This window comes from Dermochelys coriacea, chromosome 20 (genome assembly GCF_009764565.3).
Source record: "Dermochelys coriacea isolate rDerCor1 chromosome 20, rDerCor1.pri.v4, whole genome shotgun sequence".
NCBI classification, from domain to species: Eukaryota; Metazoa; Chordata; order Testudines; family Dermochelyidae; genus Dermochelys; species Dermochelys coriacea.
This window is the reverse complement of record NC_050087.2, coordinates 3,154,078-3,175,634: the sequence shown is the minus strand read 5'-3', so window position 1 is coordinate 3,175,634 and position 21,557 is coordinate 3,154,078. Positions and strand designations below refer to the sequence as shown.

Sequence of the window (21,557 nt, the reverse complement as noted above, 5' to 3'; positions counted from 1 at the left end):
CCACCCCAAACTAGGGGCAGGTGGGGGGGAAGGGGCAGCAAACACACACACACGCACACACACACACACTGCTTGTATATGCCACTGTGCCCTGCACATCTTCCAGTCTTATTTCTCATCTTCCCCTCGGAGATGCTGGTGGGGGCTCCGGGGTATGTGTGTGGGTGCACATGTGTCTCTGTGTGTGTGCGTGCACATGTGTGTGTGCACGTGCGTGTGTGTATGCATGTATCTGTGTGTGCATGTGCGCGTGTTTGCACATGTGCGCGCGCGTGTGTTTGCACGTGTGTGCGCATGTTTGCACATGTGTGTGCGCATGTGAACAGCCTGAGGGGCCTAGCAGCGTGCGAGAAGGAGAGAACGGGAATTGAAGGGCGCTCGGGGAAAGCAGGATTAAGGAAGGTGAGACACGGGAGGGCGGAAGAAGACAAGGCCGGAGGGAGGAGGACGAGGGATTGAAAAGAGAGAAGGAAAAGGCGAGAAAAGGGAAGATGGGTAGGGAAGAGGAGGGGAGAAAAGACCCCGACCCAGCGAGTAGCCGACTGCCCTGTTCAGGGGTGAGCCGGGCGCTTGCCAGGCCGGGCCGAGCTCTGCCCCAGAGCGGGCAAAGCCCAGATGCGGTGGGTCCGCAGGAGCTGCCGGTCCCTCGCCTGGCTCTCAGGGAGCTGGTGAGTCGCTGGGCTGCAGGCAGCTGGTGTCAGTGACCCCTCGGTGCTGGCGCTTCCCACCCAACTCCTGTCACGGGGTCCCCGGGCGATGCTCGGGAACTGCTCCCTATGCAGCCAGGCAGGACTCTGGGGGAGCCTCCTCTCCCCAGGGCAAGAAGCTCACCCGGCTTCCACCTTCCTGGGTCTGACCCCGGAGCCTTCAGCATCCTCTGCCCCTTCCTGCACTTCCCACAGCGAGTCCGCCCAGGCGGGGTCCTGGGGGCGCCAGAGGGTCCTGCCCCCCAACTCCGCAGTCAGACGGGACTCTCAGCCAGCCAGTAAAACAGAAGGTTTATTAGACGACAGGAACATGGTCTAAACCAGAGCTTGTAGGTGCAGAGACCAGGACCCCTCAGTCAGGTCCATCTTGGGGGTGGGAAGCCCAGACCCTGGTTCTGGGCCTCCCTCCGTCTCCCCAGCCAGCTCCAAACTGAAACTCTCCAGTCCCTCCTCCGGCCTTTGTCTTTGTTCCCCAACCCCTTCAGTTGGCACCTTGCAGGGGAGGGGCCCAGGCCATCGGTTCCCAGGAGACAGGTGTCGGCCATTCTCTGTGCAGACACCATCACACTGGCCCTCTAGGGCTCTGCCACAATCACACCCCATTATCCCCCCACTTAGATACTTAAGAACTGCCGAGGGGAAACTGAGGCACACAGTATTCAGAGAAGACGTTAAAAACATTCCCACTTCATCACCCCAGCCTCCACCCCCATTCATTACAATGGGAGAGCGGTCGGCAGCCCGACCATGGCCAGACAGGTGGGATGTTCAACTGCTCCCGTCCTTGGACCCAGGACTCTCCAGCTGTGCTCTGCCCCCTGTCCGCAGGCACCGGGTCTGCCCTGCTGTCCTTCTTTCCATTGGGCTGGTGATGGGGGAAGGGTTCTCCCGCTTCTACTGAAGGGGAAACTGAGGCACACAGGGGTGATGTGATTCGCTCACCGTCACACACTGTTAGGCGGAGTAGAACCCAAGAGTCCTGATTCCAGCCTCCTCTGCTTTCGCCACTAGACCTTCTCCCAGATCTGGGGAGAGAACCCAGGAGTCCTGGCTCCCAGGTTCCCCCTCCCACTAGACCCCACTCACGCCCCGGGCTGCACCAGCAGCATGCAGCTGCATCCGCTCAGTGTAGTCCCATCAGGGCAGGGCTGTCCCCAAACACGTGTCTGCTCCAACGGGGGGGGGGCAGCCTAGCCAGGGAGGGGGCTTCTGCACAGTCTGGTGCAGGGCCCAGGGGAGCTGGCGGACAGCTCTTGGGGCATCTGTGCAGTCTCAGGTCTCCGTCCCCCCAAGTCCCACGTGGCCAGTGCTTCAGAGCCAGCCCGCTGCTGAGAGCAAGGCAGCCCGGGGCGAGGAAGAGTGTAGTCTAGTGGTTGGAGGAGGGGGAGGGGGGCAGTACGCCTGGGTTTCATTCCCCACTCTCCCTCCAGCTCACCTGGAGACAGCTCACTCCCTGTCCTGTCCAACTTACAGAGAGGAGCAAAAGCTGATTGCTGGGGCTGGCCCCAGAGCCCTTGCCTGTGAGATGTTGGGGGGGCCCTGTCGGGGGTTGGGGCTGGCTAGCATAGAGGGCAGGAGACTGATGGGGGGATGGGGGAGGGACCCAGCCCCCCAAGCTGGTGCTGCCTATGGACGAATCCCCCAGGAATTTTTTCCTGCTTACATCTGGCTGGGCCGGGGGCATGGAGGGGCACCCCCTGCACCTGAGGGGTGGGGCCATGGCTGTGCATCACCCACCTTCCCGTCAGCAGGTCTGGGGGCAGCCAGGGTCCCTCTCCGGGAGCCTGCTTATAAATGGGGCCAGGGCATGGGGGGCAGGGCACCTTGGAGCCCCCACTCTCAAGCCGTTAGCCGCTGGGTGGGGACCCTGGCTCTGCACGGAAGACAGCTCCCACCGTAGCGGGCCTGGGGGGGTCATAGATGTCACAGACCCACAGATCGTGCCCACTCTTGGCCCCACCTCTCTGAGCCTTAGCACAGTTGTTTCTCGCCGTGGGCCACCTCAGGGAGTCCCCTCGCTCTGGACCCCCCAGGACCTCCACCCCCCGAAGGGGATGATGCCCCCCATTCTCTAGACCAGAACGACTCTCAGCCAGCGTAACACAGGAGGGTTTATTGAGCGTTGAACCCAGGACAGGACACTCTCCAGGCCTCAGGCCTGGCCTCCCCCAGTCCAGCACATCCCAGTCTCCCCTGCATCCAGGGGGGCTCTGCCTGCTCCCTCCCTCCAGCCCAGAGCTCCCCTGCTTCCCAGCTGGGCATCTGATATCACCAGCCCCAAGCCGGCCTCTGTCCATTGTCTTCTCTCCAGGTAAACAGGGTCACCTGGGCCCCCTCTTCTCCGCAGCCCATTGTCCCCCCACTGGCCAAACCCAGCTGGGACTCCTGAGCTGGGCCTCCAGGTCACCGGGTCACCAGTCGCTGGGGTCTCCATTCTCCATGCCAGTGGTTGGGGGTCCCACATTCCCTCGCTGGTCCTCTGTAACAACAAACTCCCTCTCCCATCCCCTCATTAAATCCGTAGCACCTAGGGAAACTGAGTCCCATCCCCTCTGCATGCAAACCGTAGGAAAACCAAGAAAATCCACCCATAGGAAACAAGGAAAAACAAGAAACTCCCTCACTGTGTCACAATAGACTCATAAAAGATCAGGGTTGGAAGGGACCTCAGGAGGTATTTAGTCTAGCCCCCTGCTCAAAGCAGGACCAACCCCAATTAAATCATCCCAGCCAGGGCTCTGTCAAGCCGGGGCTTAAACTCCTAAGGAAGGAGATTCCACCACGTCCCTAGGGAACCTGTTCCAGTGCTTCACCACCCTCCTCGTGAAATAGTGTTTCCTACTATCCAACCTAGACCTCCCCCACTGCAACTTGAGACCATTGCTCCTTGTTCTGTCATCTACCACCACGGAGAACAGCCGAGCTCCATCCTCTTTGGACCCCCCTTCAGGTAGGTGAAGGCTGCTATCAAATCCCCCCTCACTCTTCTCTTCTGCAGACTAAATAACCCCAGTTCCCTCAGTCTTTCCTCGTAAGTCGTATGTCCCAGCCCCCTGATCATTTCTGTTGCCCTCCGCTGGGCTCTCTCCAATTTGTCCACATCCCTTCTGTAGTGGGGAGCCCCAAACTGGACACAGTACTCCAGGTGCAGCCGCCCCAGTGCCGCATAGAGGGGAATCTGTCCCCTCGATCTGCTGGCCATGCCCCTACTAACGCAGCATCACGTCTCTGCCTCATGACACCAGCCGGGCCTTGGCTGATCCCTCTCCCACCAGGTGCTGCCCCCACCCACCTGCTGCCCCAGGGGGCGGCTGGGCCCACGGCCTGCTGGGTGCCGGGCATGGGGCGCCTTGGACGGGGGGGGGTAGGCCACACAAAGGCCGCCGCGTCTCTGGCGCAGCACCAGGTGGGCGGGGGCACCTGAAGGATGCTGCTGAGAGCTGAGTCTGATCCCCCCCCATCACGGCATCACCCCATGCCCCTCCATCCTCCTTTGCTGCCCAACTCCATCCCAACTGCAGGGGGGGGGACACGCCTGATCCGAGCTGTCCTGGGGGGCTCAGAACAGGGTGGGGGTGGGAAGTGACACGAAGGGGCTGGCAGCAGGCAGGGGAAATAGGCTGATACAGGCTGTTGTCGGGGGGGGGGCGGGGGAGGGAGGGAGCTGGGACATAGCCGGGAAGGGGAGGTGGCCTGGGGGTTCGGGGGGGCTTGGAGCTGAGTCAGTTTAGCCCATCTGAGCAATGGGGGGGCAAGAGTACAAATATTGGGGGAGTCTGGGGTGTGGGGCTGGGGGGGCTAAAGGGAAATTCCCCAATGATCAGATCTGAGGGGCTGAGGAATCCCCATTCCCCCCCCCATCCTCCTGTGGGCACAGGGTGAGGGCAGGGGAGGGCCTGGGTGTGACGGAGGGTGTGTACCCTGGTCTCTCCCTGTGCCCCCCCAGCCTCCCTGGGTCGTTGGAGGATTCCTGGGAAGCGCTGGGCATAGAACAGGGAGGGGGGCGGTACTAGGGCCTAGATGCACCTTCCTGAAAGATCTGCCCATCCCCAACCCTCTGGCTTCCCTGAGCCCATCAGCAACAGATCACAGAGCTACCAGGACCTGCCCGCCCGGCCCCGGCCAGCGAGCCCAGCCCCGACTCCACCTGGGATGGACCCTCCCGCCCCAGTAAGAGACAAGCCCTGACCCGACGGGCTCACAGGTTGAATGGACGAGGAGTGGGAGGGGAAACTGAGGAACAGAGCGGCGCTGTGACTTGCCCAAGGTCAGGAATAGAACCCAGGCGTCCTGGTGCCCCTTCTGATGCCGAACCCACTAGACCTCGCTGCCTCCGGCCTGCTCTGTCTTGCACAGGGAGACTGTAGCCCAAGTTTCTGCTCCTTTCCGGCCTGGCTCAGCTGTGTGGCTAACGCACCCGACCGGCTGGAATATCGGCCGAGCCACGGAGCGAAAAGGGCTGGAGAAACGAGTAAAAGAAGAAAACCCTGGAAAAGAAAGAAGAGAAAAAGAGAAACCCCCCCCTCACCCTCCCCTCCCGCGGAGATTTCAGACCCAATAAGTGAACAAAGCGCCAGGATGAAAAGAGATCTGAGGCTGGAGCCTCGTGCAGGCCTTTAATGGGTCTGTTTGTTTCTTTTCAAAGACAACAGCAAAGTCTTCAGCTGAGAATTGATGAGCCAGGGCGGGGGGCTCAGCCAGCGCCCCCCCAAGCGGGGAGGGGAAAGGTTTAACGCAGCTAAAGTCTCTGGTAGAAGGGTCAGGGCTGAGGAGTCTCTAGCAAGGCTGGGCTAGATCTCCTGGGTTCTCTCCCAGCTCTGGGAGGGGAGTGGGGTCAAGTGAGTAGAGCTGGCGGGGGAGGGGGTTGGGAGCCAGGACTCCTGGGTTCTTTCCCAGCCCTGGGAGGGGAGTGGGGTCTAGTAGGTAGAGCAGGGACAGCCGGATGCCTGGGTTCTCTTCCTGACTCCACAGCTGCCCTGCTGGCTGGCAGGGCTCCGGCATGTCCCGGGAGGAGCCCGTGGGCCCAGGGATGACACTTAGCAGTCGCTTTCTGAGCCTGTGTGACCTGCGGCCAGTGGTGCCATGGCCCCAGAACACCAGGGCTCTGTTCCTGCCCCTGCCAGTGAGCCGCTGGGCGCCCGCCCACCTGCTGTGCTCAGAGCTCCTTGGGGCAGGGGCTGTGTCTGTGCAGGGCCCCGCGGAGCCCCCTGCCAATGGCTCATCCCTCTGGACACTGCGTGTAGGGAACAGACTGACCTTCCCCCACTCTCGTGAAAGGTGCCCAAGCAAGTGACGGTCCTAGAGTCTCCATTAGCTCAGCCGCAGGCCCCCTGCCCAACCCAGGGCTGAGTGGGGAGCTGGGTCCCCACGGTCCATTCAGCTCCCAGGCTGTGGAAAGGAAACTGCGTTACCGCAGGATCTAGGCCATTACAGACATGCCTCTGCCATGCACTGTTCTGGGGGTGCTTCTCACTCCCGACCCACAGCCCCCTGCTCCCCAGCTGGATGAGACTGGGCGGGGGAGGTGCTGTGTGTGTGTTCCCTGGGGGGGATGGTCCCATCCTTTTGGTGGGGGGGTGTTAAACCCAGCTTCCCCCCCCACCCCAGTCTCCCTTTCCCCTTCCCAGCCCAGCTCTGCTGAGTTCCTGAGAGCGTTGGCACCATCTGGTGGCCAATGTGGGGGCTCCCCACCATGGAGCTGGGATCCCATCCAACCCCCAGCAGGCCCATGTGTGGGGAGGGACGGGATGGGGGGCACAGTAGCATCTGTGGGAGGGGTGCTGGGGTCAGTAGGGCTTGGCCCAGATGCTCAGCACTAAGGGGGGGTGTGAGCTGCTGCTGCTCAGCCCCCAGCAGAGGCGACTGGGGTCCCAGGGCTATATGGGGGGGAGGGGGAGGCAGGAGCAATGTGGGGCTGGAAGGGACCTGGCTAGTCCAGCCCCTGCCTCAGTGCCCAGTAACCCCAGAACAGGCCTGGCCGGGGGCTTGTCTGGCCTGTTTGCAGAAAGCTCCAGTGAGGGAGATGCTGACACCTCCCTTGCCCCAGCAGGGCCAGCGCTGGCTGCCTTGGGGTGCAGGGAGAGGCCCCCCACCTGCAGGTGCATGCTGCACCACGAGCATCTGACAGCTCCGAGCCAAGGAGGCTGCCTGAGCTCTGGGGCTGTGTTCATGCGACCAAGTTGGAATTTTTCATAATATTTTGTATGATGCCTGTGAGTGCCTCAGTTTCCCCTACATGGTGCATGGTTAACTAGGTGGGGGGTGGGGGAAAGGTGTTTGCTCTTTGCAGAGGCCCAGGGCTATGTGTGACTGTTGCCTGGCTGGCTGGGCCTGGACAATGGCCCGGCAAGTTGGTACCTAGCCACACATGCCATGTGGCTGGCTGCCCCGCTGTGTGGAAAGCCAGCAGGTCTGACCAAATGGAGAACAACAGACCGGGTGGCCAGGTGGGCCTGGGACAGAGGACGAGAACTTGGTGGCGGGGGGGGTGGTGCTGGAAGCAGGACACACACCAGACTGGGGCTCAAGGGGGGGTCAGAGCGAGCTCTGGCTCTGAAGTGACCCCGAGGGTCCAGGCTGTAACTTTCTGCTCTGTGACACCCAAGGATGTCCTAGGCCATGTTCCAGCCCCTCCAGCTGTCCGAGCGCTGGCTGGGTCACTCCGGAATCAGCAAGTCTCCCCCGGGTGCCCAGTCCAGCTGGACTCGCTGCGGGAAGCTCCCGGCGAGACCCAGGGGGCTGGCAGCTCCGAGGTTCACTCCCAGGAGATGGGAAGGCTGAGGGGCTCCCCCCAACAAGTGGAACCCTAAGGGGGCTGACACGCTGCAGGGTCCCCGCCCCGCCCCCCGAGCCGGGCGCATCCACCAGGTCTGTGGATCCATTCCAGTTGGATTCGGGGCTGTCTCCCCACGCTGGGGCTCGTCCGGTGCTTGGGCAGCCAACAGACCCTTGTTACACGGGACGTCCCTGCTTTTCTCAGCTCTGTATAACAAGCTTGCAAGTTGCTGAGGGTGGCAAAAAGCAGCAAGAACCCCCCACCCCACCCCCCGTGTCACGTGCTGCCCTGGTTCACCAGGGCCACAGGGGGGCACACGCTGGCTAGTAGCCAGGAGAGGGGCTGTGAGGAGCCAGCAGGCGGGAAGACACCAACTTGGGACAGATGTGCTTGGAACTGCACGTGAGCACACGCCCAGTGCATACGCGCACACACTCAGCAGCCTGGTGCGCCTGGGGGTGTGTCAGACCCACAGAGCCCTGCCTGAGCGTCAGCTCAGCTGGGTCCAGGCGTCAGCAGATGAACAGCTTGGGGGGGCGGTTTGTGTGTATTCAGCGGGACGGGTCTGATTGACCGAGGGAAGGGCAGGGAGGTGGGGCCAGGATGTGCCCCCAGGTGTGGGTGTCACCCGTTCGTGGAGCAGGCAGCTGGCCTGGGTGTGGTGCTGTGGGGCAGAGTTAAGGTGATATTCCAGCAACAGGGCAAGGGGGTTGACACTTACCCGGCTCCTCGGGGCCTGACCGGGGCTCTGAGGGGAGCCGGATGGAGCCAAGAGGGAGACAATGGGGGGCTGCTGCCCCCTTGTGGCAGTACCAAGTAGGAGCAGATTTGCACCACTAAACCGGAGCTGCATTCACCCAGGAGTCGCTAGGACCCCTGCTCGCCTACCTTCCCCACAATGCTTCCTGCTCCCCCCCATATGCCCAATTGCCCCTGGGGAAGGCAGGGCAAGCCCTGTTCCTCCAACCCAGCCCCCGCCCCAGAATAGCCCTGAGGGATGGATGAAAGGGACAGGCCCGTGCCAACACCCCTTGTCACTGCTGTGGGCACCGATCTGACAGGTCAGGGGCTGCCTCTTGCCCTGGGTCAGCCCAGTGCCTGGCACGACCGGGTTCTGATCTGACGGGGTGGGGGCTGTCTTGTGCCCTAGGTCGGCATCAGCCGACTCCAATGTGATGGGATGGGGGCTGTCCCCCTGTGCCTGCAGCAGCTGAGACAACGTTGCCCCAACCCCAGGTGGGACCAGGTGGCGCTGCCATCACAGTTCTCCCGAGCCGCTGGAGCATTAACCCCCCAGCCCCCTCCAAGCAGCAGGAGCCAGGCCTCAGTTTTTAAAAATTTTATTTATAACAATCTCTGTGTTTAGTTGTAAAGTAATCCAGCAAAAGTTATGAAAAGGTGCCCCCTCGCCAAAGGCCGGAGGGCCCCGCCCCCCACAGGCGTTATCCCGTCCCTACTAGAAAAGCTAGGCCATTTGATTCGGTTTTAAAAAAAATGCCTGTGGGAGAAACGAGTGGAGATGAAGCTGGCCCCGTGGGGCAGGCCGGCGGCAGCCCTAGGTGAGCGCGGTGCCCGGCGCGGTGCCCAGCGCGGTGCCCGGGTCCCCCCCTTCGGCCGCAGGAGCATGCACTAAACGTGGCGCCGGGCGCAAAGGAAAGGAGCCCCCAGCTCCAGCCGCGGGGCCAGGGGGCGCAGGCCCCCAAACGCCCCCAGCCCCGATGGAGCCACCCCGGGAATCAGTGCCGGGGCGGGGGGAGGAGGAAAAGGGGATCCCACCCAGAGAGTGCTCTGGGGCAGGTGATTGGTGGGATGGGAGCGGGACGAGGGAAGGAAGGTGATTGGTGGGGAGCAGGGGCGGGAAGGAAGGTGATTGGTGGGATGGGAGCGGGACGAGGGAAGGAAGGTGATTGGTGGGATGGGAGTGGGGGTAGGAAGGAAGGTGATTGGTGGGATGGGAGCAGGATGAGGGAAGGAAGGTGATTGGTGGGGAGCAGGGGCGGGAAGGAAGGTGATTGGTGGGATGGGAGCAGGATGAGGGAAGGAAGGTGATTGGTGGGGAGCAGGGGCGGGAAGGAAGGTGATTGGTGGGATGGGAGCGGGACAAGGGAAGGAAGGTGATTGGTGGGATGGGAGCGGGACAAGGGAAGGAAGGTGATTGGGAGTGGGGGCAGGAAGGAAGGTGATTGGTGGGGAGCAGGGGCGGGAAGGAAGGTGATTGGTGGGATGGGAGTGGGTCAGGAAGGAAGGTGATTGGTGAGGTTGGAGTGAGGGACTAGATTGGTGGGACAGGATTGCAATGGTGAAAGGGGATGGGAGGGGCGGGGTTGAGGACAAGGGGGAGGAGCTCTCATCACTTTCTCCCATGCACCATCTGGCTCCTCCCCCTGCAGCTGCTGGTGGGGGGAGGCTGTGGGTAGGGGGGGGATGGAGTCACGGTGTCGGCCCCAGACTGATTTGTTCGTCGCTTCGGGGGGCCTGGACATGGCACTCTGGGGGGGGGGAACCCACCGGAACCCAGCCGAGGAGCCGGCAGCTCCGGGGGAGGCGGGGTGTGATTGCAGGGTTAATGCTGCCATGCAGCTCCCCCCACAGCCAAGGGGGGGATCCCCCCATCAGCCCTGGACCCAGCCCTATGGAGCCAAGCCGGGTGTCCCCCCCACTTTAACCTCTTGCTGTTCCTGCTCCGACACCCCCCTGGCTTCAGCCCCTCGCTGTGCCCGCTCTGAGATGCCAGCTCGTCCCGCAGGGGGAGCCTGGCCCGGGGAATAGACAGGTAATAATACTGCTCACATATAAAAGTAATAATCCTTCATTTGTACATTTATACAGTGTCTGTCCCCCCCCAGCTTGTCTCTTTATTGGCTGCTTTTCCAAACTGGCGGCACCGCAGCCCCCTCCCCCGTCTCTGCCCCCTGCGCTAGGGGGTTGCCCAACCCCCCCTCCCTGCCCCCTATGCCAGCGGGTCAGCCAGGTCGTCGTCCGTGCCCCGCGACAGCAGCTCCCGCTTCTCGTCTGTGCTGGCCAGCGAGTTCCGGCTGTTGTGGGCTCCCATGTAGAGGGTGGCGTAGACAGGGTTGGTAAAGTTGGTGGGCTGGGGGAGAGAGTGAGGGGTGAGGAAAGGTAAGGAGAGGGGGGAACAGAAGGTCCCCATGGGGGGGAGCCTCCCACTGTCCCCACATTTCCTCTGCAGCCCCTGCCCCCTCCCCCTTCCCTACCTCAGAGTTGAGAGCCTCCCCCTCCGCAGCCCCTGCCGGCTCGGGCGAGTGGCATCCCTGCTGCGGGGTCCCCATAGGGCCAGCTCCGTCCCCCGCCCCCACCCTCACCTTGTCTGGGTCCAGGGTGAAGTCGGCGTCCAGCAGCTCCCCCACATCGTCCTCCGGCTCCCCCTCGTACATCTTGTAGGTGGGGTTCCCGATCTCCACGTTCATGGCGCCGTTGGTCATCCGCTGGTGCTGGAAGCCCTTGGCGCTGGGGAGCAGGGGGCGAGCACAGGGTCAGCGCTGGGCATGGGGGACAGAGGCAAGTGCCTGCCGGGGGGGGCAGTGTGTGGGGCAAAGCACTTGGAGAGCCCCATGCTGCAGGGAGTGAGCCATCCATACCACATGGGCAGGGCCCCACAGCCAGGTGACCCTATGACTAGGATCTCAGCCAGGTCCCCCCAACCCACCCCATCCTGATAACTCCTTCCCCGGCCCAGGGCCAGGTCCCCCAAAACCTCCCCGTCCCGGTAACACCTCCCCCCAGCCCAGTACCAGGCCCCGCCCCTGGCCCAGTAAGATCCCGCCCCCCTGTGACTCACCCTTTAACCCGCCGCTTGTACCAGAAGACTGCCAGGGCCAGCAGCACGATGAGCAGCAGCAATACGATGGGGATGACGATGGAGGCTGTTCCTGGGGCGGCAGGGACAGGTGGCGCATCAGGGCCCAGCTGGGGAGCCCCCGACCCTCCCCAGGCCCGGCTCATGGGGTGGAGGTGGGCTCCCCACTGCCTGGGGCGATCGGGGGCATGGTGGACTCCCCACTGTCTGGGGCGATCTGGGCCTGGCGCCGAGGTGCCCGGGGCGGGCTCAGCCCCTCACCAGCTGAAAGGGGACTGAGAGATTTTTATGGGGGAGCAGTGGGATGAGATGGCTCTGTGGGTGAAGACACCCACCCTCCCCCGGGGACCCCCCAGGAGCAGGGAAATGCCCCCCTCCCATATACATACGGCCGCTCTGCTGCTCGCTGACCACAAACTCCTCGCATCGCAGCCCCGTCAGATCCGTCGTGCACCTGGCAGGGCAGGAGGCCAAGTGCAGGATTAGGGGGAGCGGGGCGCAGGAATGGGGGGCACACAGAGCAGGAACACAGGGCGGGGGCACATGGATCAGGGAGGGAGCGGGTGGGGGAGCACGGAGAGCGTCTGGACTGGTGGCTCGCAGAGCGGGCACCCCTGCTACTCAGGCCTCCTCCATTGGGGGGAGGACACCCCCCCTGTTGCTGGGGGGCTCTGTTGAAATTCGGAGCAGGGGGCACATCCCGGCAGCTCCCGCTCAGGCAGCTCCTGGCAGGACAAGGGGGCTGAGCTGGGCCCTGCATGGGGGCTTTGCCATGGCAGTGCCCGGCCAGCAGAGCCGCCCCATGGCCCCGTCACCCTCATACCACAGGGCCAGGCGGTGCTTACTGGCATTCTGGCATCTGTGTCCTGCTGTTCATGGTGCAGGTGCCCCCGTTCAGGCAGTAGTTGTCGCAGGTCAGGCAGCTCCGTGCCACCTTGCCATCTGGGCAGCTGTAGGGCAGAGACGGGGCAGGGTCAGCGCACGCACCCTGATCCCTCCTCGTGCCCCCCACTACCCCTGCCCTCCCCATTGCAGGGCAGAGACAGGGCGGAGTCAGCGCATGCACCCCGATGCCTCCTCATGACCCCCCCACTGCCCCTGCCCCACAGATGTAGGGCAGAGATAGGGCATGGTCAGCACACACATCCCAAACCCTCCAGGTGCCCACTCCACTGACCCTGCTCCCCCTATCACGCCTGCAGCCAGGGAGCTGGGTGCGAGGTCTCTCCAAGCGGGGCCGGCAGGGCACAGAGCCAGCTCCCCTCCATGCCCCCGATCACCAGGGCGCTGTTCCGGGCAGAGCAGCTCGGTGCCCCTGTTCTCCTAGCCCGGCCCCCATCACAGTCCCTCCCCCCAGGCAGGCTCAGCTGCCCCCAAAGGTGGCTGGCACCCTTCCCCTGTGAGCAGAAGCGCCTGGCGCCCGAGGGCTGAGCTGCCCAGGAGCCGCGCTGGCCAGCCCAGCCCCACGGACACTTACGTGCAGGTGACCTCGCCGGTCTGCTTGTTGATGCTGCATGTGCCCTCCTGGCAGCGGGAGCACTTGCTGACCTGGCAGCGGGCGCCCTCGTACTTCGGCAGACAGCGGCACTGCTTGGCCCCACCGGCCGCCAGCTGGCACACGCCGTCGTTCTCGCAGTAGTCGAAGCACTGACCTGCGGGGGAGAGGACGGGTGGTGGGAGGAGGGAGTGGAGGGAGCAGCAGGGCCCATGCCCTCACCACTCAGCCCCATTCCCCTCCCAGCTGGGGAGAGAACCCAGGAGTCCTGGCTCCCAACCCCACCCCCCTCTCTGACTGACCACCAGACCCCACTCTCCTCCAGCTCTGGGGAGAGAATCCAGGAGTCCTGGCTCCCAACCCCCTACCCTCCTCTCTGACCACTCGGCCCCACTCCCCTCCGAGCTGGGGAGAGAACCCAGGTGGCCTAGCTCCTAACCCTGCCCCCTCTCTGACCACTGTCCCATTTCCCTCCAGCTACACCCTAATCCCCTGCCAGCTCTGGGGAGAGAACCCCGGCGTCCTGATTCCCAGCACCTCCCACCCACCCTGCTCTGACCACTATACCCCACCCGCTCCCAGCTGGGGAGAGGACCCAGGCGTCCAGCTCGCCCCACTCACGGAACTGGCAGCGGTCGCCGAGGAAGCCGTCCGGGCAGCGGCAGTTGGGCTGGTTGCCCTGGTTGACGCTGCAGCTGCCATTGTTCAGGCAGTATTCGGCACACACCTGCTGGTTGCACCGGGGCCCGGTGAAGCCGGTGGGGCAGCGGCACGTCGCCATCCCTGGGAAGGGGCCCAAGGCATCAGTGGGGCCGGGCAGCGGGATTCGCTCGTGAGGACGCTGACACCAGAGCCTCGGGGCTTTGGACCCTCTGCTCAGCTCTGGGCACCGAGGGCAGCCAGATCTGCCCAGCTGACGCTCAGTCACCAGACCAGACCGGCCCTGCCCCGGTCCTGCCTCCCACGCTGGTGTGGGGGGCTCAGGGGCACAGCCCAGCCAGCCCTGTATCCCTGGGCACCCACAGCTCCCAGCCACACCACCTGGCCCCTCCAGCCCTGATCTCAGCCCTGTCAGACCAAAGCCAGGGTAGCTACCTGCCCCACCCCCACAGGCCCCACCTATCCTGGTGCCCCTCCCCCAGCCCTATGGGCCCATCTCCCCTGGCGCTGCTGTCCCGGCCCTGGCTGGCAGTGCCCCATACCTGACGGGGAGGCGGCGCAGGTGCCCCCGTTCTGGCAGTAATCCCAGCACTGGTCCAGCTGGCACTTCTCGCCGTTGTAGCGTGGCTGGCAGCGGCACTTGGCCTGCTTGCGGGCGTTCAGGAAGCAGCTCCCCCCGTTCAGGCAGACCAGGTCGCAGGTGTCGCTGGTCGGGACTGGAGAGCGCGGGAGAGGTGTGAGCGGGGCGGGCACAGTGCCAGCCGAGGGGCTGATATCACGCCCTGTGGGCACACAGCTCTGGGTGGACCAGCAATGCCCCGGACTGGGCCAGGGGGGGAATCTTAACCCTTACAGTGCCAGCGGGGGCAGGGGAACGTAGTGACCCTGGGAGATGTGCTGTCCACCCAGTGGCGTCCCCTCTTGGGCAGCATCCCTTAGCTTGCGGCTGTGCAAAGGGCGTGCAGCCTGTTGGAGGGGGTGTAGCCTGTTGGAGCAGGCGTGGCCTTGCTGCAGCTTCCTCCCGCCCCGGGGGGCACCACCTACCGACGGGCGAGACGGTGGGCGAAGGGATCACCACGCACGTGCCATTGTCCAGCCGCTTCCCGTTGGGGCAGGTGCAGACGGGGCCGCTGGGGCTGAGTAAGCAGAGCCACTCGCATTTCTTCCTGTCACAGGGATTGGTCACTGCGAGAGAGAGGGGAGGGGTGTCTGGGCGAAGGGAGCGCAGGGTGGGGGGTACTTGGCCAGGCAGCCCCCGGCCGTCCCAGCGCTGGTAGCACCAGCCTCCGGAGGCGCCCACCCCCTGGGGCTCTTCCCAGGCTGCCGGCTGCCCGGCATGCTGCGGTCGCTCCTGGCTGTACCTGCTCCGGCTGGCTGCCTGGCCCCTTCTCTCTAGGGCAGGGCTGTGACTCCCCACGTTGGAGAGGTCTAGTTCCGAGTCCTCTTCCCCCTCCCTCGTTTGTGCCACGCTAGGTCCGAACAACAGGCCCATCTACCCTGGTATCCGGCCCCCTTCCCTGCTGCCCTGTATCTGACCAATGGGCCCATCTGACCTCACGTCCCCCAGCCCCGGCCCTCACCATCCGGCTGCTTGTACTGGTGGTAGAGCACCACGTCGGTGGCGTGGTTCAGCCCAGACGTCAGGTTGGTGACGGGCCCGTGCCCGAATTTGTGGATCTTGAAGATGCGGTTGTTAATGTAGGTGACGCCATAGATGTAATCCTCAAAGATGTCGATGCTGAAGGGGTGGCTCAGTCCTGGGGGGACAGGGCAGGAGGGGCGCAGAGTCAGCTGTAACTGGATACCTGCTGCGTGTCTGGCCAAGGGCCCCTCTACCCCACTATCAGGCCTGCTGCTGGAACAGGGCAGGACACGGGACGCAGCACGATTGGCTAAGTCGAAGGGGGAGCTCTGGGGGCGGGGGCTCCTCCGCAGCTGCTCACTGGTGACCCCTTGTGGGCAGTGAGGGAACAGCTCCGGTCCCTCTGTCTCGGTGCGCTCTGGAGACCGGACGCCCGATCCCCGCGCCCCGGGAGGGGGTGGGTGGTGGCTGCCTGTCCTACGGAGACCTCCCCCGCCCCAGTCCAGCCCGGGTCTCTGAAGCAGCCTCTCACCTTTCTTGTTATCGATGGCCACGACGGGGTCGGTGCCGTCGAGACGGATGCTGCCGATGACAGAGAGCTTGGCGTCGGCCCAGTACAGCCGCTCATTGTGATAGTCGACAGCCAGGCCTGCGGGGAGACATGCGCTGAGACCCCGTCGATCTGCAGCCCGGCCGGGCAGCTCCACACGGCAGGTGAGTCGCGGGCCAGACACCCCATAGTGGGCTGAACGGCAGCAGGGCCCAGCTCCCAGAGTCCCCAGTTGTGGGACCCCCAGGAAGAGGGCAGATCACGCAGACGTGGGGCGTTGCAACAGACTCTCCAGATACCCAAGTACTTCGAAGGGGCATTGGTTACAGACGAGGGAAACCGAGTCACAAAGCAACCAATCTACCCAAAGCCATACAAGACAGAGACAGAGCTGGGAAGAGAACCCAGGAGTCCTGGTCCGGTGCCCTCACTCTGGAGCATGCTACCTGCCTGAACCCTCACTGGGTGGAGGGGGACCCACAGCCCTGTTTTGAGCTGCTCACCCCCTGCCCCGCCCACTGTGCCCGGCCCTGCTCACCTGTTGGCCACTGGATATTGTCCTGCACCAGCGTCTCCCTCATGGTCCCATCCATCGCGGCCGTCTCGATCTTGGGGTGGTTGCCCCAGTCGGACCAGTACATGGTCCTGTGAAAGGAGAAAAGGCCATGGCGGAGTGGGTCCCTGGGGGAGGGGCGGAGCAGCATGGCCCCTGGTGCCCCACCCCCAACACTGCAGTGCCCCAGGCCTGCAGCCCCACTGACCTCAAAGGCCTGTTTATGCTGCAGAGACAAGGGATGGAGCCGGAGGCAGGCTGGGAACCCTGCCTGAGGCACGACGGGCCCTCGAAGGGTTAATCTGTACCAGTCCCGAGTGGGGGGACCTTGGCGCCTCCCCATGGCAGTTACCCCATCGCCCCACAATGCCAGGGCCATGGGCACTCACGCCCAGCAGGGATCCCCCCTCATGCCCCAGGGGGATACCCAGACACCCACTAGGGCAACTTGAGACTGCCCAGCCTCTCTGGGGTAAAATGGGGGCCTCTCCAGCTGGCAATGGGGGGCATGTGTCGTGGGGGAGGGTGGTGGCAGATGGGGGGAGCTGGATATGAGAGTGGTGAGCGGGTGCCAAATGAAAGAAAGGGGATGGGACAGGGGAGCTGGATACAGGGGTGGGGGTGACAGATGCAGGGAGGGGGCATCTCTTACCCTCAGAGCGGGTCGACCACTATGGCATGGGACAGGGTGGGGTGCAGGAGCTGGATGGGGGGGCAGGGTGTGAGACGGGGTGGGTCACAGGTGCTGGAGCAGGGCGTGGGATGGGGTGGGGCACGGGTGCTAGATACAGGGGGGCAGGGCGTGGGACGGGGTGGGGTGTGGGGGCTGTATAGGGGGGCAGGGCATGGGACGGGGTGGGGTCTGGATACAGCAGGGGGCAGTGCAGCGGGTGGGATGGGGGTTCTGGATGTGGCGGGGGCGTCTCGTACCCTCGAAGCGGGTCGACCACGATGGCGTGGGGCTCGTCGATCATGCCCGAGATCAGCGTCTTGCGGTTGTCACCCTTCATCTGCGCCACCTCGATGACGTCGCGCCCGGAGTCCGTCCAGTAGACATTCCCGGCCACCCAGTCCACGGCGATGCCCCGCGGCATCTTGAGCCCCGAGATCTGGAAGGCAGAGAGAGGCAGGGCCTTAGCACCCTGGCCCGGTTCGCCCCGGCCCCCTGGAGCCCCGAGCGCCCGCTCACATTGAGGTGGGTGACGCTCCCGTCCAGCTGCCGGCGGTTGCGGTTGGAGGCGGTGGACGACGGCAGCTCGCGGTAGGAGATCTTGCCCGTGTGCCAGTTGGTCCAGTAGATCTTGTTGCCCTTGACGTAGATGTCCATGGCGTCGATGCGCACATTCTCGTCGCCCTGGAAGGCCGGCTCGTAGGCCGAGTTGGGGTTGAAGGGGTACATGCTGCGGATCTTGTTGTCGTCGGCGATGTAGAGGATCTGCTGCTCCGAGCCTGAGGGGGGAAGAGCTGTCGGCTGGGGGCCCAGTGGAACGCAGCACTCGGGGGGCACAGGGGAGGTGCCCGCTAGGAGGGGACGGGCTCGGCCGGCTCTGGGCAGTGGGACTGAGCTGCGGCTCTGGCTCGTTCCATCAGTCAGGGACGGGCGGAGGGGCCAGGGTAGAGCCCAGCCGCCTCCCACCATGGGGCGCGTCCCGCGCGGATCCTGCCAGGGCCGTGTGGGACAGATGCTGGGGGTGCAGGGACAGGAAGGGATTGAGAAGGGGGAGCTGGGGTCCCAGGGAGATGTCAGCTCAGCTGGATACGCCTCCAAACTGCCTGCGCCCCATGTACCTTCCGCCTTGCACATGTGATGGGTCTTCATGAAGTTCCGGGTGCAGCTGCAGACGTGGGACCCCTTGGTGTTGTTGCAGAGCTGGGAGCAGGTCCCGAACGTCGAGCACTCGTTGATGTCTGGGAGGGGATCAGAGGCAGACAGACCGTGAGAGGACTGGGGGACCTGCGACAGCGTGGGGGGGCCCACAAGGGCCGTCCTACCTGAGAGCAGAGGGCGCCGCACAGGGGCAGGCGATACAGCCCCTCACGGGAGCCACGGGCTGGCACAAAACAGCTCCGGGCTCCAGGGTAAGGTGGGCTGAGGCCAAAGGTCCGGGGGTGCCTGCATTCGGCCCCCATTCTGGCTCCACCCTCGTGAGCACCCCAGGCCCGGCCAGACAGCTGAGCCTTAGTGCCCTGCCGGTTTCTCCTGGTGTTGGCTAGGACTCTTGGGGCGCCAGGGATCATGCCTTCGCCACCAGGGCCATGCCCCCCAGCTGCTCAGCACGGCAGTTCTCCCACGCAGGGAGAGCAGCAGCTACTTGGCAGCGACGGGCCCTTTGGGGAGCCGAGGCTGGCCCAGGGATGGGCCACCTGCAGAGAGCTCCGGGAACGTGGTGCCCAAACTGCCCGTGCCTTCCGCCAGGCCAAGGTCAGGGTGCCAGTCAGCTGCTTCCCACCTGGGCGGCGTTCACGGGACATGCTTCTGAGGTCTAGTGGGTGAAGCACTCGACTGCGACTCAGGACACCTGGGTCCTATTCCTGGCACCCGCCAGCTGAAAACCAGGCCCCTCTTCCCCAGAGTCCCTGGGCATTCTGGAAAATCTTGCCCTTGTCTCCTTCAGAAGACTGTCCCCGGAAAGGCAGGGCACTGGTGGCCACAGCTGGGCATGGCCCCGGGTCTGTGCTACGCACCAGGCAACCCCCCCCATTCCTTGAACCCGCCCTGTACCCGTGGGGAGCATGGTCAAGCCCCCGGTCCCTCTTGGAGTTCAGCAGAGCCCCAGTCCCTGGAGGCAGAGGCCTGGCTGGGCTCTGTCCTACTTCTCCCACCCAGCAGAGCCCTGCACCCCGTAGCGTGGTACCTTGGCAGGTATTTTTGTCAGGGGCTTTCTGGAAGCCACTGCGGCAGGTGCAGTACACGGCCGTCTGGGACTGGACGCACTTGGCCTCGTCCCCACACATGGTCACGTTGGTGTGGCAGCCGTACATCTTGGGATCTGCACAGGGGACGAAGGGCCAAGCAGCTCGTCAGGGCGTGGCCATGGGGCCAAGGACTGTACCAACTGCCACGCTGCCCTGGAGCCAGCACCCTCCCCCCTGGGTGGCATCTGTGGGCGAACGTGGGACCTCAATAGGAGAGCAGATTTCAGGCCTCCTGGGAACACTGTCGCAGGCCTGACAGAGCAAAACCTTGGAGGGAGAGGGCTGCTGGGAGAATCCCAATCCGCAGTCCCTGCTAGGCTCCTGGGCTCTCCAAATACAGCCCTGCTGATGCCCCTCAATCTGACCCACAGCCCTCTGCCAGCCCAGCCTTGCCCTCTGTGGCTTGCTGTAGTAAATGCGGTCTGTAGTATTATGGTCACCACTTTTACAAGACTATGATAAATTTTGTACAAAGAATGCCTTGTGAGAGATCATTTGAAAACTCATAATCTGCTGAACATTATTGTCCTGATACAATATGTCTATCCACACTGTATGTGAAATTATAAGATTCTACTGTGTATCATTGTTGTAACCTGTTCCAAGGTTCAGACAAGCAGATGCAAACTAGTTTTTCAGAGACAAAGACATGATAGCACTCCAGACAGGTGTTAAAGAGTGATCACCAGCTTAGGCAACTGTTCTTCAGCAGCAGGAAGGTGTAAACAAGAAATTAACATTTCCTCACAGAGAAAGTTCAACCCCCATGTCCGTTGCCCCCCAGCTGGGGGTAACCCTCAAAGAGGGAGGGTGATATAAAAATGAGAGATGATCTTCAACTTGCCTCTCCTTCTCGCATCTCTCTGCTCAGGACATCAATGAACACCTGAAGGACTCTGACCTGGGGGAGGGGTCCCTGGCTGACAGGAAATCCAGCCTGGGAACTAGTACAACTTGCGGCGCACGAAATTTGCTTTACATCCCACTCACCGCCCTGGGAACACTGCTCCTCGTCCGAGCCATCCCCGCAGTCGTCGAAGAAGTTGCAGCGCAGGAAGGAGCTGATGCATTTCTTATTCTTGCAGAGGAATTCGTTCTTCTCGTGGTTGCAGCTCTTGGGCCTGGCGGTGGGCGACTCTGTGGGGCCGGCAGGGCACTGGGCTTGAGACCAGAGCAGGGGCATAGCCCTGGGGGCTCAGCGCCACTGTCCCCGGCCCCATAGACAGACACACATTCCCTGCCTCAGGAAGGATACAATGGGGAACAGTGAAGGAAGGGGGGGGGCGGGGACTGGTGATTACAGCAGGGGCATGGGAGCCAGGACTCCTGGGTTCTATCCCTGGCTCTGGGAGCAGACCGGGATCTAGTGGTAGAGCAGAGGGCTGGGAGCCAGGACTCCTGAGTTCGATCCCTGGCTCTGGGAGCAGACCGGGATCTAGTGGTTAGAGCGGAGAGCTGGGAGCCAGAACTCCTGGGTTCTGTTCCTGGCTCTACAAGTGACTTGCTCTGTGGCCGTGGCTAAGGTGGGGATCCTGCCCAGGCCTGACTCCGCCCATCGCTAGAGCGGGCTAGTGGTCGTGACCTCAGGGCTGCTCACCGCAGTCCCGCTCATCTGTGCCGTCCCCGCAGTTGTCGATGCCGTCGCACTGACGCCCGATCCACAGGCACACGCGGTCATTCTTGCAGCGGAACGGTCGGCCGGGCGGGCACTGGAACCTCACTGCGCCAGTGACAGACAGGCGGAGCCGGTGAATGGAGACACCGTTGTCTGGGTCAGTCCCACACTGCGCAGCCTCATCCCCACCACAAACAGGCCCAGGTGCCAGGACTCGGACTCCACTGCAGGGCCCAGCCCGGCTGGAGAATCTGACTCCAAACCGGTCTGACCCAAAACTCCCTGGAAATCCCCCAGGGTCACCTGCCTTCTTCCAGGCCCCCAGGCTCAGATGGCAGGAATTGCCTGGGTGGGATAGCAGGTGATCCATGCCCCATGGGGCAGAGGGAGACAAAAGGCCACCAGTCTCCAGCCCCTGACCCAGTGCTCCCCCCACCCCCCACGCTAACCTCCAAACTCTCTGCTCCCCCAGATCCCTGCCAATCAGATTGGGGATCAAATTCCTTCCTGCCCCCCAAATCTGGCAATGGGATGTCATGTCACCAGACAAGACAGAGGATTCTCTGGATCAGCTCAGGGTACTGCCTACCCTGTCCGGCTGCGGCTTCATTTCCAAAAGGTTCGCCCTCATGCCTCCCAGAGCCCTTCCCCCTCCAGCAGCACATCCCCCACCCCCACATGCATGGATGCGGGTTAGCCAGGGGGCAGGAGACCGGGCAAGACAGAGGACACTCACAGCACTCCTCGGGGTTTTCGTCCGAGTTGTCCCCACAGTCGTCCTCTCCGTCACACTTCCATGCCAGCGGCTTGCACAGGGTGTTGTTGCACTGAAACTCGTCCAGGGGGCAGGTGCGCACTGCAGGGAGGGGGAGATGGGCGCGTAAGGG

The 21,557-nt window shown here is 63.4% G+C and overlaps 2 protein-coding genes across 2 annotated transcripts in view; both read right to left on the bottom strand.

Moving 5' to 3' along the window:
* Positions 1–8,806: 8,806 nt before the first annotated feature.
* LOC122458343 (extensin-like) lies at positions 8,807–10,058 on the bottom strand. The gene is made up of 2 exons (XM_043506539.1): positions 9,739–10,058; positions 8,807–9,703 (listed from the first exon to the last, which is right to left on the bottom strand). Exons 1-2 carry the CDS (start codon positions 10,056–10,058, stop codon positions 9,112–9,114), a joined length of 912 nt encoding a protein of 303 aa, XP_043362474.1. The 3' UTR covers positions 8,807–9,111.
* Positions 8,807–21,557, bottom strand: part of LRP1 (LDL receptor related protein 1) — a 175,457-nt gene continuing 162,706 nt past the window's right edge. The window contains 19 exon segments of the mRNA XM_038378412.2: positions 8,807–10,573; positions 10,806–10,950; positions 11,282–11,372; positions 11,689–11,753; positions 12,145–12,249; positions 12,777–12,951; positions 13,416–13,577; positions 13,997–14,170; positions 14,499–14,639; positions 15,035–15,211; positions 15,569–15,685; positions 16,125–16,231; positions 17,070–17,248; positions 17,329–17,588; positions 17,928–18,047; positions 18,995–19,129; positions 20,046–20,192; positions 20,653–20,775; positions 21,407–21,526. Coding sequence (XP_038234340.1) covers positions 10,433–10,573; positions 10,806–10,950; positions 11,282–11,372; positions 11,689–11,753; positions 12,145–12,249; positions 12,777–12,951; positions 13,416–13,577; positions 13,997–14,170; positions 14,499–14,639; positions 15,035–15,211; positions 15,569–15,685; positions 16,125–16,231; positions 17,070–17,248; positions 17,329–17,588; positions 17,928–18,047; positions 18,995–19,129; positions 20,046–20,192; positions 20,653–20,775; positions 21,407–21,526 — 2,684 coding nt within the window. The 3' untranslated portion in view covers positions 8,807–10,432.

Excerpts from the sequence above, each read along its gene's own strand:
- LOC122458343 (XM_043506539.1), bottom strand. The coding sequence starts at position 10,058 with ATGGCAGCATTAACCCTGCAATCACACCCCGCCTCCCCCGGAGCTGCC. Across the intron at positions 9,704-9,738 it reads CTAGTCCCTCACTCCAACCT|CACCAATCACCTTCCTTCCC; the intron begins CACCAATCACCT and ends CCACTCCCATCC.